Below are 19,059 nucleotides of genomic sequence, written 5' to 3'. Positions count from 1 at the left end.
CAAGTGATTATTGTTCTGATTTAATTATTAGCATTCAAGTGATTATTGTTCTGATTTAATTATTATTATAATTATTGTTCTGCTTGTTGACACTTCTCGACGTAGCAGCTTACACGTGAAGTTAAGGCACAGAACAACAAAAGCACGAACAGAGTGTAGAAGAGGTTTTCACTAAAAAAGTTGACTTTTTGACTCAGATCTCGAGGTCCTTTTATAAGCTAGGTTCGATCGATCGAAAAGTCGTTCAGTTGATTGATCCTTTCGATCGAATGATCTCACTATCGGTTGACAGATAATCTTGATTGGTCGACCAATCCCTGTATTTCCTTTGTTGCAGAGATCGTGATCTGTCACTATGCTTGCCATAATAGGTTTGATCAATTGATAGATGAGTTTCGTCGACCAATCTTCATGTATACCAAATTCATTCTGCTCGACATGAACTCTGTGCTTAATCAGTTAGGTTTGATCAACTGAACCTCTTGTTCGGTCGACCAATTCTTCTGGTTTCTGTAAAGCAGAGTTAGTTCGACAAGTATAAAAATACGCTTGCAAAATAGTGTTAACTCAGTATAATAATGCATGAATAGAAAAATATAATAAGACTTATCTTGATCTCAACTTGTAAACCTCCTGATTTCTTCAGTTGGATTAGTGACCTAGAGTTTGTTCCTTCCCGGGACATGACCTCCCTATCGCTCCACTCTATTTGCTTACCTCAACCTACCTACCAAACATCTGGTCTCCAGATTTGTTTGGACTTTAGCTGAGCATCAGATCGGCTTACCAGGACTTCCTCTCGATATCATGTCCTCCAAACCTATTCAATCCAACTGTCAGGTGTCAGGTCCTCGACTCACTTGAACTTCCTACTTGTCTTCCACAATCTGCTAAAACTTTTCTGCTTTGCCGGGACTAGGGTTTTCTCAGTTGAGTAATCTGTCTGCACACTTTGTTAAAATCATCAGATCACAACAAGACTTGACACTATTAAAAATATCAGATCACAACAAGACTTAACTTGAACCTTTGGTAACATCAAAACTCAAGTTCGATTCTAGTGCTCCTTGCACCAATAATCTCCCTCTTTTGATGTTCGGCAAAAAGTTCATAGTTAAGTTTAAAATATGATATATAAGTAAACAAATATTTTTCTTCAATTTTCCCCTGGATTTAATAACTCCCCCTGAATTCATACCATAATATCTCTCTATCTTTGTCACACATAAAAAAAATCAGCGTATTAACAAACAACAAGTTTGAAATAATTTCATGGAAAACTAGGGTTTGAAATTACTTTGAATAATATTGTAACCAAGGTTTTCTAAACATAACTTAGAATTCATGATTTAAAAATATTTTAGGAAAATTTAAAACAAAATGTAATTTAAAAATTTCTAACAAAATTTCTAAGGTTTGAATTATCTTGAAAATATTCATGAATAAGTAGAAATTTGTTGTCTGAAAAATTTCTAAGGGAAAATTGTAAACAAAAGTTTGAATTTTTTTAAAAAGATTTTTAAGTCAAAGAAAACAAAATTTAAGTCAAACATTGTAAAACATGAGTCAAAAGTCAAGTTTTTAAAGTAAAATTTTGAGATTAAGTTTGTAAGAAGGAAAATATATAAGTGTGTAATTTTTGAAAGGATTTGTAAAGAGAATTTTTTGAAACATACTTTGAAAATCCATAAGTTTTTTTGAAATGAGTTTTGAAATTTCTAAGGAGAAGAAACTTAGACTTGAAATGATATTAGTGTCCCCGCCTTAAATTTATATTATCCTACAAGTCCAAGCATGTATAAAATGCATATGTTTTGAAAAAATTTTTTTAAGAAAAAACTATGAAATAATCCTTAAAGAAATGTCCAACCTTCGTACTTAGCTGAATACCACAAGATAATAGCTATTAACTTAGGTTAGTCAATTGGAGTGTTTTGTCTTTAATTAGTTTGTTACTAGCTAAATTACTCAAATGATCGATGTATTTGTTTAAAACTCAAATTTATATCGACGCACTAACATAAGTATCTTAAATCTTACGTTAAGTCCTAAGTATCTCATGTTATTCTATATTTTATAATACACAAGCAAGAGAACCCACTGTCCTTGTAAGATGCTGGCTACTAAATTTATAGGATCATGTTGTCAATGATAAATCCTAGGCTACTCCATAAAGAAAAAATATTCAAAAGAAATTTTGAAAACTAGTTTTGAAAACAAATTTTTGAATGGAGAATTTTAAAGACAAATTTTGAAAAACTAAAAAATAGTAATTTTTCTAAAAAGTATAATTTTTTAAAATAGAAAAACTATTATATAAAGCACATTCCTAATTATCTTCTTAAGTTGCTAAATTCAGATTCTGATACTGGTTTGGTAAATATGATAGCTAGGTTAGATTTAGATTCAATATAGTTAATTTCTATATTTCATTTTGTGACATAATCCCTAACAAAGTGGTGTTTGACTTCTATGTATTTTGTTCTAGAGGAATATACTGGATTTTTAGTTAGGTTTATAGAACTTATATTATCAATAAAAGTTTTTATATTTTTGTATTCTAGATTAAATTCTTTTAAGGTATGAGATATCCATAACAATTGAGCTACACATTCGCTCATTGCTATGTATTATGCTTTAGTATTAGATAAGGCAACATATATAATGTTGGTTTCTACTAAACCAGCTAACCAAGGATGATCCTAGCAGTTGACATCCTCCACTCATACTCTTCCTATCTAACTTACAGTTAACATAATCTGAATCGGAATAGCCAACTAACTCGAAGTGTGAAGTTCTCGGATACTACATTTCTATATTTATGGTTCCTTTTAGATATCTAATTATTCTTTTAACATTGATAAGTGGGATTTTTTAATGCAGGTATATATAGATGACATAGTTCTCGGATTAAAATCCCACTTAAGTGGGATACTACATTTCTACATTTATGGTTCCTTTGAGTTGGTTGATCCAAATACTATGTCGTCTATATATACCTGGGCCATAAATATATCTGAGTCAAAGGGTTTTTATAAAAAGTGTAAGGTCATTTTGTCCTTCTTTAAACCCTTTTGAATTTAGGAAGCTAGACAATCTTTCATATCAAGCCCTAGATACTTGTTTTAATCCGTATAGTGTCTTTTTTAGTTTAAAAACATGGTTTGGATGTTTTAAGTCTTTAAATCCTGGAGCTTACATAGACCTCCTCTTTAATTTGGCTATTTAAGAATACGAATTTAACATCCATTTGGTATAACTTGAATCCTTTGTGTGCTGCATAGGCTAGCAGCATCCTTATGGAGTCAAACCTACCGATCGGGGTATAAGTCTCATCATAATCGAGTCCTTCGACTCGACTTGACTAAACCCTTTAGCAACTAGTCAGACTTTGTTTCTAATGATTTCACCTTTATCATCTAATTTATTTCTAAAGACCCACCTAGCATCAATAATCGACTTATGTTTAGGTGAATGTACTAGGTCCCAAACCTTATTTCTTTTGAATTGACTTAACTTTTCTTGTATTGCAATTACCCAGTCAGGCTCAAACGATGCATCATCTATGGTTTTGGGTTCAATTTTAGATATTAAGGCTATTTGACTTAAGTTCCTAAATGTTGATCGAGTTTGAACTCTTAACTCAGGATTTCCTATTATTTGATCAATTGGATGATCTGAGTTTAAATGTATTGTTCTTGGGTTGGTTTTTACTATTTGTTCATTTTGTTTTAGTTTTTCTTCTTTTCTTGATGAGTTGAATTAGATTGATTATCAGTTATCTTGTTATTTAAGTTAGGATTATTTTTTTTATCAAAAATAACATTAGTTGTTTCTTTAATTTTTAGAGTATATTTGTTATAGATCCTATAGGCTCTACTGGTAAATGAATATTCATGGAAAATTCCTTATTGAGTTTTCGAGGTACACTTGCCTAAGTAATCCTTAAGGTTTAAAATATGTACATTGCATCCAAATACTTTTAAGTATTTTATGTCTGAGATTTTATTGAAGTAAATTTCATATGATGTTTTGTTTAGTAACTTGTTTATTATAATTCTATTTTGAACATAACAAGCCGTATTAACGACTTCAGTTCTAAAATATTTAGGTAGATTATATTCATTTAGTATTGTTCTTGCAGCTTCTTGTAGGGTTTTATTTTTATGCTCTACTAATCTATTTTGTTGTGGAGTTTTAGGGCATGAATATTCATGATGGTAGCCATTTTCTAGGCAAAATTTTATAAAAATTTGATTTTTAAAGTCGTCTCCATTATCACTTCTAATTTTTATATCTTTTTCATTTTCTATATATTTGCAGAAATTACTAAATATTTCAAATGTGTCATTTTTATGAGTTAGAAATTTTATCCAAATATACTTAGAGTAATCATCTATTATAACTAAATAGTATAGGTTTCCATTTAATGATTTAACTTCATGGGAGTCAAATAAATCCAAGTGTAACAATTGAAGTATATTATTTATTCTCTTTTGGTTAGTTAGTTTATGTATTCATTTAATTTATTTTCCTTGTTGACAAGGGTTATAGATTCTATTTTCAGAGATTCACAATTTAGGTATACCTCTAACTAATCCATTTTTGTTTAGTTTTAATATATTTCTAATATGGGTGTGAGCTAGTCTCCTATGTCACAACCATGCTTCTTCTTGTTGTGTCAACAAACACTTGATTACGGGTTTTGGTAGATTTATTGAGTAAATATTATTATCTCTAAATCATTTCTAATATGTTGGTTATTCAGTGTAGCTTATTAAACATTCAGAAGATAAAAATTTAACTTTAAATCCAACATCGCATAATTGACTTATACTAAACAAGTTATAATGAAAGTGTTCAACAAATAATACTTTTCTAATTGATATATTTATCTTTAATTGAATTTCACTTGTACATATTACCTTTGGTTTGTCATTATTTTTAAAGGCAAATGATCCTAGGTTTTTGAACTTGATACTTGTGAATTTGTATTGATCTCTAGTTGTCTGGAGCATCCGTTGTCTAAAATCCATTTTTCTAAAGCTTTGGGTTCCTAAGCTTAATGTAGGAGTTAGACCAAAATTTAGTTAATAGAGTTATCCTAGATCATCTCCCCATTTTTAGATTATCAACTAAGATTAGCCTATTATTTGTGTGAGATGATTTTGAATAAGGTTAAATTTAATTTTTTTTGAAAATGATTAATTTAGATTTAAGTTAAATTTATTTTAAGTTAATTTCATATTTATTCTTTTTGATTGATTAAGTTATTATTTTGATTTAACTTCAAGACATTCTTAGTTTAATTTATTCAAATTATAAAGTTAACTAAAGATTTATTAAGCACTTGAATTAGGATTTAATAGATTTTAATTTATTGTTTAGATTAATTAATTAGTTAGGATTATTTTTGAAATAAATTAAGTTTTAATTAAATTTAAATTAACTTTTGATTTAATTAATTTTGAAATAACCTTTAATTAATTTTGATTTAATTTTTAATTAAGTTTGAATTATTAAGAATTTTTGACAAGGTTGTTTAACCTTTGTTAGATTTAAATTTAGCTTTAGGTTCATCAAGAAGGAGTTTATAAGGTAAGTTTCTAGACTATGGTGAGTCACAATGGACATCATTAGATTAACCATATCTGACATAACTTCCCAAAAATGACCCTCCTAAAGAACTTAATACTATGTTTTTGCTTAACTAGCTCATGTTTGATTGGGGTGGCTTCGACCAGATCTACTAGGTCTAGTGCACCAGGTAGAACACATATGATTCAGCCTAGACATACATTTGACAAAGTTTCCTTGGCGTACTATCATCTCAATCTATTCCAATGCTATGTTATTAGGGTTTGGTAAACCTTTATATTTCTAGTCATCCAAATCTAAGCAGAAAAGTAAATCTAAGCTTAAACATGCATATTCAATCAATCAAGTAGGGTGAACAATTTTTCTAGTTGCTCTCCCTGAGTCATAGCTTAGACATTATTTATCTAAGAAATGGATTTGACTCTTGGAAATCTAATATTGATCTGATTTAATTGATTTAGTTAAACATGATTCAGGTACCCATACTTGGACTTGTTTTCTAATGTTTTGACTAAGTAAAGACAAATATGATTTGTTTGTTTTGTTTAGTTCGTAACCAAGTCCGGATATGTTATACACGACTCGTTATGATCCAAGTACCATATTTAGATACTTGGATACTAATTCAAACTTTTCCAACTTTTTTTTAGTTGTTCCACTTGATCTTTCAAGTTATAATTTTCTTCCTCAAGTTTTGCAATTTTAGTTGAAGTTCCAACTTGAACTTGATCAGTCGAGTGACTCAAGCTAACTTACTTTTTAAGGTGATCTATTTCCATAAGTAGTAAGTTATTTTGTTCCTTGGACTTGGTTAATTTTTTAAACAAACATTTTATAACTTTAAGTAAATTTGACTTGGAATAAAATGCTACCATATCAGGGTTTTCAGAAACGGATACAGATCCGTGGCTTCTCTTGGACTCGGTGCCAGACTCAGACTGATACTCTTTCTCAGTCTCGGATTCTTCATTTCTTGCCATAAAAGCAAGATGATTTGAGTTCTTTGGTTCTTCCGTGTCGGATCCTCGAAAGACGATTCGTCCCAAGTTGTTTGGAGAGCTTTCTTTTTTCTTGTGGATTTTGGCTTCTACTCCTTCCGATTTGTACACTCGTGTTTGTAGTGACGCTTTTTGTTACATCCATAGCACATCACTTCTGATTTGGTTTGGTTCTGGTTGATCAGTATTTTCGTCGTGCTTCTCTTGAACTTCCTCTTGGTGAACATTCTTCAGATCATGGTCACCAATTTTTCTTCATTTGTTGAGTCTGAGTTTGACTCATTTTCGGGTTCATTTTTTAATATGGATTTTGTCTCCTTATTTGGTCCGGCATACAAGGTAATTCCTTTCTCGACTTGACTCAAGTTAGATTGCTCGTGTAATTCTAATTCACAAAAGACTTCGTCTAACTTAATAATTGAAAAGTCCCTAGAAACTTTATAAGCATTTACTATCGATGTCCATAATACGTTTCAAGAGAAAACGTTCAAGGCATACCTTTTTATGTTGCGGTTTTCCCCGTGATGCCCGATTAGATGGAGGCAATTAAGAATGTCTTTGAGTCGTACGTACAGTTGGATGGTAGTTTCTCTGGGAATCATTTTAATATTGAAAAGATTGCTCAGCAAGAGATCTATTTTTGTTATATTAGAGTCATTGAGTCCTTCGTGTAATTTTACCAAAAGATCGCAAAACTCTTTCACATTCTCGTAGGATCTGACTCGATTTAGTTCCTCCATAATTAGGTCGTGCTGAATAGAGTTTATATTTTGATAGTTCATTTGAGCCTTCTTAATCATTAGGGAAACTCAATCTTCTAGCTCTATTGACTTTCCATCTTATATTAGTGGTGTGTATCCCTTCTTTTCCTTTTTTTCTTGACCTTGTTTTCCTTTTTCCAAGATTTTTTTAATGAATTCTTTTTTTTATCTTCTTTCTATCATTCAAAGATTTGAATTTCAACTCCAGTATACTATATAGATTTTCTTAGTGGACGATAAATTTAAAAATATTAACAATTTAGATGAGTATTCATGAGTATTCATGAATATTTTTTAATTTATTTAATGTCTAATGAGAAATTTCTGTGGAATATGATCGATCCATATATAAGAAGATGAGCTATGATATTCTTAAGAAAAATTTTTAAGGAAAATTCTTATGATGCGTTTGGTTCGGGGTTATTCTTGATAACCTTGGTTATCCATTCAAGGTTATCAACAAAAACCTTGTTTGATTTAGGTATTCGATAATTCCCGAGTAATGTTTCATGTCTGACACGTTAGCAAAAGGATAATGTAGTCCGGAATCGAAAAATCTCAGAAAACTAAGGTTGTCCTTGATTCCGGGGTTAACGAATTTTTTTTTACCAAAAATACCATCCGATAAGAAAAAATATAAAAAAAAGAGAAAAAAATATTAAAAAATATTAAAAAATGTAAAAAAAATGTTTAAAGAAATTTTAAATTTAAAATTTTTTTTAAATAAATAATTTTAAAAAATAAATTTTTTTAAAAAAATCTAAATTTTAAAAATAAAAAATCTAAATTTTTTTTAAAAAAATTATAAAAATTATAAAAATTTAAAAAATTAAAAATTTTAAAAAAATTTTAAAAATAAAATAAATAAATAAAAATTAAAATTAAAAAAATGTAAAAAAATAAAAAATATAAATATAAATAATATAAAAAAATATAAAAACATTAAAAAATAAAAAAAACACATAAAAAGTAAAAAATATACCGGAAAAAGAAAAGTAAAAAACATAAATAATAATAATAATAATAATATTATTATTATTATTATTATTATTATGTATAGTTGGTTTTGTAACTGAAAGTAATACAATAAAATATTAAACTAGATATTAATTAAAATCTTCAAACAAATAAATTTTTATTTCATTACTTAAGTGGTACCAAACAACATTTGATTATGTTTTATTCCCCATAACCTTGATTATGTGATTACCTGATAATCACATAACCAAGATTATACATGATAACATGAATCAAACGTACTCTTAATGATAGACATATAAATGATGAGATCCATCATTTCATTTTTTATGAGTCCCATCATTTATGTGTTTATCATTAAAATATTATTCTTGAGATTTTTTTAAAAAAATATCATTTATCTAAGAAATTGATCATTTGAATAGGTCTTCGTGAATACTGTTTTAATTTTTAAAAAATTTTTTTTTTTGATAATTATAATAATTAATATTGTCTTTTTAATTTTTACGTAAAAAGTTACTCGAGTTTTTACTGCCCAAGTTATCTACCAAGTTCACACGGGGACCATTAAATCATGTTATCCAGACACAAATGGCACAGTGGGTCCATCTGCTCATCGTTCCCACCCACCACGCCTATCAAAAACAGTAGGCCATCAGAGCAGTCGCAGATTATCCTCCATTAAAGCAACGAAATCACTCATCACAACTTCCCCACTGCCTGAAAAGAATCGACGACCAGTTGCACGCAACAGAGCCTGCTTTCATGGCACCGGCTGTTATTTGCAGCGCATTCCCTGCATGTGGTCAATCTCATCCCCTCGAGAACCGTGGCTACAGCTTTAAAAACACAGGAATCCAATGCGAATCTTTCTCATCTCCACCTTTTTTTATCTTTTCTTCCCTACTTCTATTTTTTTTTTACAAAATTCCATTTTGGAAACATCACCATTCACCACCAGTCCACCATCACCGGCTATGTTTTAGGACAAACTTTAACAGAGAGGAGCAACTGAATAATTATGCTATTGCAGTAGTGTACAAGCCAATGCCATGGCAGCAATGAATGAGTACAAGAAAGGGACGGGTCCTCTTGCGGTGGTTGCGTGACTTGCGTCGCCCGTGGCCAAGCTTGCAAGCCAAGAGTCGTCTTCAAGCGTCAGCCCACCACCGGTCCCTGAGTATGTTGAAGACGCCGTCGTTGTCGAGCTTGTCGAGGAATCTCTCGATGATTTCTGGCTGCGTGGTCGAGGTGCGATTCAAAATTTCAGATTTTTTGACGACAAACTTGGATTTTGAGATGGATAGTAATGGAAAGGTGGGATTTTGATACTACCTAGGGGCGGATCCTGGGCAGAACGTGATGGTATAGTCGGCGCCGCCGGCGCAGGTGAAGGTGGAAGTGGGATCGTCGAAGGCGTAGCTGTAGGATCTAGGGCACGCCGATTTGAACATTTGGGAGTAGGTCGACGGGCGACAGGTGGCAGGGCTGGCGTAAGCGCCGCTGCAGCAGAACTCCGGCGTCCCGAAGGCCTCGCATGCGCTCCGGCACGCTTCGCCCTCGGCGACTCGTAGCTCGGCCGGGCACATTCGATTGAGGTCCGCCACGCAACCGGTGGCGGCGCAGGACCCCCCGGCGCCGGGGGTGCCGCTGGCTTCCACCACCATCGGGAGGTTGTAACCGTCCACGAGGCTGACGTCGTAAAAGTCCTGCCCGGCGGAAGAGGGCGCGAGGGTGAACTCGGCGAGCGTCGCAGGAGGGGCCGCGCCGGCACCGTTGCACTCCACCTGGCCGGACCCGCAGTCGCCGGTGGCGCAGGACCAGGCGCCGCCGGAGGCGGCAGCGGAGCAGCCGGTCCGCGCCCAGAACCGCCCAGACCACCCCGTGGGCGGCTGAAAGGCGCGGGAAGATGCCGCCGGGAGCTCGAAACCGGTGGATTCCAGCGCCGGGCTGCCGGCGTTGGACAAGATCCCGGGCCAAACAGTTTGCCCGCACTTGTTCACAAACGTGAATGTGCTCGCCTCCGCTGCAAAATCATCCCCCAAAAAACATTAAAAACAAACAAACAAACAAAAAATCTCATTTTGTCCACAAATCGCGAACCAATCATCTCAAAACGTTACCTCCTCGGAACATCAACAGCAGCAGGCGAACGGCGAACCGTACAAGGCAGAATGAGCCCAAAGAAACCAGAGTGCCCATGAGATGTTCGTTGAAATGCCTGTGAAGCTTCTTCTTCCTCTTCTTCTAGGTTTTAGCGGCGGAGCAAAAACGGCGCCCGAGATGCGACTTCTCGGAGTAGCTGTAAGCAACGGCGACAAAGAAGCAGAAATGGTGCGGAATGTGGAGGCCACCGCCACCATTCACTGGGCAACGGAGGAAATAGAGGGAAGGGGAAATCTAATGGCCGTCGAACTTGGCCATTAAATAGAAAAAACTTGGGGGTTGTTGCATCGCTAATTCCCATTTATTATTATTACTAATGGAATAAACAAAATCAGATGAATACTGCTTTGCTTATGAGGGGACTAAAAAGTGATGCTAACCGTGTTCTGTGCTGGACGAAAGTTAAGATTTCTTTATTTACTTTTCTAAAAAAAAAATACTCATTTGCTTGGCGTAGTTCTGTTTAAAAAAAATAAACTAACTCAATCATTGAGTTTATTCGGGTCGGCCATAGCTCATTGACAGATCGACATAACTGCTTGTTAGCACGTGTATACATCCTCTATTACATCATAAAATTTAGGATTTAAATGTCGATAAAATTAAAATAAATAAATTTTATGTATATTAATCATTATTTTAAAAATTAATAATTATTCACGATTTACTTTCTTCGTAATTTACACCGGATGTACGTGGTAATATTGCTCTATATAAAATCATAGTCAACTGGGAACAAAGGCGCGGCCATGTAGCCGTAATCCATGTGGGTGTGCGCCCTTCAAGTGCCGAGGCTACCGCCCAAGGATTTAGAATTTAGATTTAAAGTAATTTAATATTAAGTGTTCATGGTTAGCGTTTTTTTTAGAAATAAAAATAAATTAACTCAATTATTAATTTTATTCGGATCGGCCATAACTCACTGGCAGATAGATATAAGTGCATGTCAGCGCATCATTACTTATTTTATTTTATATACCTACAGTGACACAGTGTTGATACTTTCGTGCACCATATGTAATTTTTCCTAAATTGTGTGCTTTTATATATCTGTATGTATATATCTACATATAGATATATAGATATGGATATATATAACTAAAATACTTGGGGCATTCGAATCAAGTTAACATCTCGATCTATGAGGGTCTTTCAGAAATGATAGCTAAATTTATTACACAGATAATATTTTTCTCTCTGTATATATTGTTTTACTATGCACTAGTATTACTATGTCTATGTGTGCCCATGACGCGCCTAACATTAATTTTTTATCTTTTAATGTCAATTAAATTTGACTTTTAAAATTTAGAAGTAACTATAAAAAAAATTTCAAAATAAAAAACAATTTAAGGTGCTATTGGATGTGCAGGTCATATATCAAAACTATATATATATATATATATATATATATATATATATAATCCTGTTAGCCTGCAGAACTTCAAAAACGCACCTGTGCGCGACGCGACGATCTAACACTGCAGACGTGAAAAATCATTCTTATTAACAAAAGCAAAAGTCCACGTGAAGCTTCTCTTCGCACAAGCCTCCTCGCACAAGACAGAAGGGTCGAAGCTAGGGCAAGTCGCGCGACCTCTCTCGGCACGAAGCTTCCAGATCGACTTTTGCCTTTCATTGGCTTCCTTCCTCGCGCCGCTCACCTGAAGCTTCTCTTCACACAAGCCTCCTCACACAAGACAGAAGGGTCGAAGCTAGGGCAAGCCGCACGACTTTTGCTTTTCGTTGGCTTCCTTCCTCCTCGCGCTGCTCACCTCCCCTTGGTCGCAACTCCTCCGAAGCGCCTAGATCGTGCCCCTCACCGCCTCACGCGATCTCTCTCGGCACGAAGCTTCCAGATCGACTTTTGCTTTTCGTTGGCTTCCATCCTCGCGCTGCTCACCTCCCCTCGGCCGCAACTCCTCGAAGCGCCCAGATCGTGCCCCTCGCCGCCTCGCGCGATCTCTCTCAGCAACCCTCTGAAGCGAAGCTAGGGCACGAAGCTTCCAGATCGTGCACCTCGCAACCTCGCGCGACCACGAAGCTTCTATCTCCTGCCCCTGTGCGCGACCACCAACCCCTCTCTGTATGGCTAAATCATCTTGTATTACTCTCTGTGATATGTAATACTTGAATTTTTCTATCTCTGGTCCTTGTTTCTTCAAAAACAGAGATAATCCTATCCAGCATGTTTGGATAGCAATCACTGATCATGTTACCATTCTGTAGCTGAAATAAATGTCCATTCTTCTTACCCTTTAGCTAAAAATCTTACAAAGTTGACTACAATACCTTTCTGTAGCTGAACTAAATGATCTTGTTTTTATGTATTTCATTTGTTATCTTTGTGTTTTTGTTCTGGTTGCATGAATAGCATGTTTAGAGACCCAGCATGCAGTTTATAACTATCTGAATAGCATGTTTAGAGAATTATAAAAGTATATGAGTGATGGCCAGATTGCAAATCCTTGCACCTTATAAGAGTAGGATTCAGATCTTGTCTTCGATTTCTAATGGCACTAGTCTTGTCTATAATTTAACCATTAATAAGTTGGTCACAATATACTGCATTAATTTAATTTGTGTTAATAATAGAGAAATGTTAAATTGACACTAATACCATGCAACATTTGGATATAGCTCTAAAGTTGACATGTCTCATTTGGATTTCAACATTTTTTCTTTGATAACTTATATTATTTTGGTTCTACATTTTACAGGAAACTTGCAAAACTTTGACTCTTTATATCCAATCAATGATAATCATTTCATTTAAGTTCTAATATATTGTCTTTATAAGATTCTAAATGTTGTTTTAAATATAGGGAAAAACATATGTTATATTTGTTGGACGTGAACCGGGAATTTATGAAACGTGGACAGAAGCTTCTGATCATGTTATTTGCTTTAAGGGGGCTATACACAAATCTTTCAAAAGTAGAGAGGAGGCAGAAAAAGCTTTTGAGGTATACTTAGATAAAAAATCTGCACCAACTTCCTTTGCACCAAGTCGAAATGAAATATCATGTACAACTTCAAGTTCAAGGTCAAGTTCAAATTTAGAGAGAAAGCTTTCAAAAACTGAAAAAATTATTAAGTTGAAATATGCATTGAAAAAGCTGGAACATCAGTTGGATTCTCTTATGATCAGTGATGATAATGATGATGATTAGGCATGTTGTTTCAAGTAGTTATATGAGTTGAATTTTAAACACTAATTTTATTTTGTGTGGTTGCAAGTGTTGTATCGAAATTAAAATGATACTTTAAGCAAAATTGTATTCATGATGTGGTTTGTTGCTATGGTAGAGTTGCTATTGTATTAATGATTTGCATCAAAATATTATTAATGCTAATAGTTTTAGCGTACTGCCTGTATGCCTGCTTGATGGCTATAATCGTCTCTTGCAATTGGAAAATTGTATTATCTAGAAATGATCTTGCAATTGTTTATAATCGTCTCTTGCAATTGGAAAATTGTATTATCTGGAACTGATCTTTAAGATGTATACTGTATAAGAAATTGTATTATCTTGAACTGATCTTGCAATTGTTTATAATTGAAGACTGCAATTAGTGGCTTTGTAGAGGAATGATTGAAGATTTGTTTGTTGTTAGAAGTGATAAGTCAACCGTACTGACTTAAAATGCTGTCATATCTGGTACTCATTCATATCATATTTGTCACTGAAGTGAGCATAATTCAACAAAAAAATCAATTTCAAACTAATTATACAATTAAAAAATAATTTTATAAAGTCTAGTACTGCAATACCACTAAGCTATTTATGAACATTTGTTTCCCTGCCATTATAAATCATTCACTTCAGCAAGACCTCGTACATCAGAAATACTGCAACCATGTAACATGTATGACAACTACTGTAAGTAAACAGACTCAGTCACTGAAGTAGGTGAAGTAAACAGACTCGTCTAACAATGTCATCATCCATATAATGCCATTGAGCCGCAGTAGGTGGAATCTGGTTGAGACAGATCTCTTGGCACAGATCTCTTGCTCCGAAATTTCTTTGAAACTGCAGGCTTCTTCCTATCTACCTTGGCTTTCTCCAATTTTGCAAGCCTCCTTTTCAGCTCACTGGTGTTGAACCTCGACTCAAGGTTGCAACTCTCCACACACTTGATTATTGATCTGAGGGCAGTCATCTTGAGATTGTTTGATTCTCGCTAGAAGAATATAAAATCACTTTCGTTAAAACATGATACCATTAAATTCTTAATAAAGATGGCTCAATAGACACAAGATTCAACCTTTCTAATACCAATAAATCAATAGTCTCAATAAGGAATTTGGGTAGCATACCAAAGCAGCAGGTGAGTTGTTTCCATCCTCTGATATGGAACTGGCTTTTCTCCTAGAGGCTTGGTGGTACTCTTTCAAAAGGGATTCAGGGGGGAAACGATTGCTTAAACCAGAATAATGAACAAAATAAATAGCTTCAATCTCCTTGATGGTATTTATCACTCAAAGGTTCAGACTTTAGTGAACATGTCTAAGAGAAAAAAAAAAGAATGCTAATAATAATAATAATCACAATTTTTCATTAATTATGCATCATGAAAGGAAATCAAGTGGCCAGAAACCAATTTTATCTAGCAGGAGCATGCCAACTTAAAAACACTCTTTTGAGTTTCATGACTTCATCAGAATGTGCCCCTTCGCTGTTATATTTCAAAAGGGGAAAAAGGAATCCTAATTTAATGAAATATATAAGACATGTTAAATCATTCTATCTTAAGGCGAGAGAAATTTAAAGACCAAATACTTCTAAGGAATACTGATATTACCTTGACAGTCCAATTCTTGTCCACCAACAAATTTGATGACTTCAAATCACGATGGACGATCGGAGGGTTGCAGCGATGAAGATAATTCACTCCCTTTGTCTATAAAACAATTAAAACACAAGACCACAACTATATACATACAACTAAAAGAGGGAATTGAATCACATTAACAGTCAAAAGCAATACCTCAACAAGAAGTAAATTTTCTTGTTTTTGTTTTTATCAAACTTACCTTTGTCAGCTTGCTAATAAGTTTTATCTTCCCTAACTTCACAAACACAGACCAAGCAAAAAATTTAAATAGCAACACCCAAATTTCATACAATCAACATCCAATTTGCAAAGAGTTCACAATAGCCTACTCAAATGTGAAAAACATGACAATAGTTCACAATAGGTATAAAAATGATTAAAGAGTTCAAAACAGCCAGCTCAAAGTTTCTGTTTCTGCATCACCAACACAAGGTTGTTTCTGCATCACCAACATAATATTCCCCCATCAAATTATTTGCTAACGAATATTGTTAGAACCTACAATAATAAATACAATTATTAATTTTAATATCTCAATGAATCAACCACTAATTTTAAATTAAAATTTGATAGTACTTGCCTGCTATAGATGCTAATTCTTCTTCATATGTGTCATCATCACTGTTGTGATGATTATCCAAATTTGATCTGACAATCTATACCATGTCAAATGTACACATTTAATAAAAGATATTGATTTGCAAATAATATTATCATACAAATGGAGAATTAATCGACACATACCCTTGTTGTAACATAGGACAATTGCGCTTGTCATGTGACACACCTCGATGGCCACATCCACGACATAACCGGGACTTTGAGGTTGACTTCTCCTTTGATGATTTCAATCTCTTCCCACATCCCTTTGTTCTTACTAAAGAAGGATCAATAATATTAGGGGACTCATCCATAGATTTCTTCCTTTGACCTCTATTGTCACATGTTTTACCAATGTTCATCTCTTTAATCTTATTGTAAATACAATCCAATTGTTCATCCAAGAAGTTTATCCCCTCATCAGTCAAAGATGCATCATCAATTAATACTGAAGCTTTATAAGATAACCTTGAGTGCCTTGACATCAAAATCCTATCTGGATCATCAATAAAATTTTGCACCCCCAAAGCATATATTGCTCCAACCTTTGCATCTCGTGTCCATCGTTTGAGTATATACTTATCAGACAAATGAAACACTTGGTTGATACGAAAAAAAGCTAACATATGCCTGCATGGAATGCCATCAAACTCAAATTTTCTACAGCTACAGGATATGTTATCCCTCTGTTTGTCATGCATGAGTACCCTTGGTTTAGAGGAAGAACTACTTTGAAAATTCATCACATGATAAACCACTGAGTCAAGTCCCATAGATACTTGTTGAACATAATAACCATGACTCTCACTCATTTCAATTTGAAACTCCACCCATTTCTTTTTCGTATACAACTTAACCATTTGAGTTTCCATTGGCCAGTTTGTCTTAATCGTAGGATGCTCATTCATATCAATATGATCTGCAACTAACTCATTGTGTCTTTGGTGTCTCAGTGCCCTATTGAAACGGGTGATAAATGTCATCAATGAATTTTTATTTGAGACATATCTCTTGAAAAATGCATGGGAGCCTTCAGATCTCTGACTACTTGACATTCCAGCACAAAATACATGGCTAAAATAAGCTGGCACCCACTTATGTCGCAATTCATACATCAAAAATAACCAATCATTTTTCTCTAAGTTAGCACACTTGATAACCTCTTCCCATGAATGCTCAAATTCATCAGGTGTTGTAGAATTTCTAATAACATTATTTATACTTTGATAGTAGTCACGAAAAGTCAAAGGATGCAATTTTTCTGAAAATTTGTTCAATATGTGCCACAAACAATATCTATGCACTGTTTGAGGGAAAACTTGGGCAATGACTTTTGTCATAGCAGGAACATGATCAGTGATAATCACATTTGGTGCACCTTTAGGCATGGCTTCTATGAACTTGTTAAGCAGTCATACAAAAGATTCAGTTTTTTCATCACTTATAAAGTCACAACCAACTATAATTGTCTGGTGATGATAATTCACTCCTACAAATGGTGGAAAAATCAACCCACATTTGTTGGTGTTATATGTTGTATGAAATACAACCACATCACCGAATACACTATATGTCGTTCTTGATACATGATCGACCCAAAAACATCTACTGAATTTGTTATCTGAATCAGTCTGGTATTCAAAGAAAAAAGCTGGATTTTTCTCTTTCTCAGATGCAAATAGCTCAAGTAGTGTTTCAGCATCGATACCCTTTTGTTCATCCCTTAGCTCTTTCTCAAAATTTCTAATATCTCTTTCTGTAAAACCTACTTGCTCGGGCCCTCCATATTCTATCTCCAATAATCGCATTTGTTGACAAGTTGGCACATTGGCCTCTGAAAACCGTTGAGTCAATATTTTTTTTGCTGCTGAAACATGACGATGTGAGCGTAGCAAATGCACCTTTGAAGGAGTTGATAATGGATGATTATGACCTTCCGTGAAATTAGTGACAACCCATGCAGATCCAGTTTGTTTCTTGACAAGTGAAATCTTTGACTTACAACCAGTTCTAACTTCACCACGTGTTCTTTCCCTTGTCCGTTGATCACCTTTTGCTTGTTTATTCCGTTGATCATCCGTATGCCCTTCTTTAAAGCATACAAATGTTTTCCACACAACCTCATTTGTTATCTTATTTTTCTTGCTACTATTTATCCTTGCTGTCACGCCCCCAGAGGAGTCCCTGTCCGAGAAAATTTCGGCAACACCACCCCTGTACGGCGGACAATCAAAAAAATTCTACAAGGACTAAATACTCAGCCACAGGCGGCTGGAATCATAACTGTAAATAAAAAAAAAAACATACACACGCAGTTTATATATATAAAATCAGCCTCTGGCTGTCACAACCACGCAGTTGATAATAGCAACATAAAATAAATATACTCTGACTCGAAATCCACCCTACTCCACTACACCCGTAAAGCTCAAAACCGACGTACTCACCTCTTCTGCCGTCCAGGCAGGTACGTAGTAGAATAGAATCCAAAAATCACATCAAGAGTTCATCAAACAAAAATAATCCATACACATTCCATAAATAAAGATCCAAAACCAGAATAAGACAACGTTCTATATGGAAAAAACCAAAATATCAATAAGACTCAAACCAGCAGAGAACTGGCTCTACGTGCTGATGGGGGGCCAGCGACTGGAACTCCTCACAGCCTCAACTGAAAATAATCAACAATGGAGGCGGGTGAGTCCAAAACTCAGCAGATTGATATGCAAAGTAAAGAAATAACACCTAACACTAATCATGCAGTCTCCTGATAAAGATAAAGGTAAATGCAAACCAAGAAGACAGAGAGAATCAGACTAACCAGACCCAGAAAGGACAAACAACCGAAGGTATAAGACCAGATGCACGCTAATCAAGGTATCCAAGCAACGTAGGATATAAGTGCAACAAACACAAACACAACAATAAATGCATCACGCATATGATGCCAATGTCATGGTCACCCCGACGCCAATCACCCAACTCACAACATAAGTGGGACCGAGTGGGTAGGGTTACCGTGCACTCAGAACACTACTCACGATGAGTGATCGAGTGGACAGGATATACATATCATTCTACCCCAAATCATAAATGGGGAGCGCAATGCTCTC

At 34.5% G+C, this 19,059-nt stretch overlaps 2 protein-coding genes across 3 annotated transcripts; both read right to left on the bottom strand.

The window, feature by feature from the left end:
* Positions 1-9,315: 9,315 nt before the first annotated feature.
* On the bottom strand, positions 9,316-10,798 carry LOC122021508 (thaumatin-like protein 1). The gene is made up of 3 exons (XM_042579631.1): positions 10,459-10,798; positions 9,671-10,361; positions 9,316-9,573 (listed from the first exon to the last, which is right to left on the bottom strand). Exons 1-3 carry the CDS (start codon positions 10,535-10,537, stop codon positions 9,360-9,362), a joined length of 984 nt encoding a protein of 327 aa, XP_042435565.1. The 5' UTR covers positions 10,538-10,798; the 3' UTR covers positions 9,316-9,359.
* Positions 10,799-14,237: 3,439 nt separating this feature from the next.
* Positions 14,238-18,140, bottom strand: LOC122018834 (protein FAR1-RELATED SEQUENCE 5-like). Of its 2 annotated transcripts, XM_042576266.1 has the most exons (3): positions 15,311-18,140; positions 14,826-14,928; positions 14,238-14,689 (listed from the first exon to the last, which is right to left on the bottom strand). In XM_042576266.1, the coding sequence occupies exon 1, from the start codon at positions 17,329-17,331 to the stop codon at positions 16,057-16,059; it is 1,275 nt and encodes a 424-aa protein (XP_042432200.1). In that variant the 5' UTR covers positions 17,332-18,140; the 3' UTR covers positions 14,238-14,689; positions 14,826-14,928; positions 15,311-16,056. The 2 variants fall into 2 exon arrangements, with proteins under 2 accessions (XP_042432200.1, XP_042432199.1); XM_042576265.1 differs by having other exon boundaries at positions 14,826-18,140.
* Between the last annotated feature and the right edge of the window lie 919 nt (positions 18,141-19,059).

The sequence above is a fragment of the Zingiber officinale genome, chromosome 9A (assembly GCF_018446385.1).
Source record: "Zingiber officinale cultivar Zhangliang chromosome 9A, Zo_v1.1, whole genome shotgun sequence".
Taxonomy (NCBI): domain Eukaryota; kingdom Viridiplantae; phylum Streptophyta; class Magnoliopsida; order Zingiberales; family Zingiberaceae; genus Zingiber; species Zingiber officinale.
The sequence above is the reverse complement of the archived record's forward strand: the minus strand, read 5'-3'. Positions and strand labels throughout refer to the sequence as shown.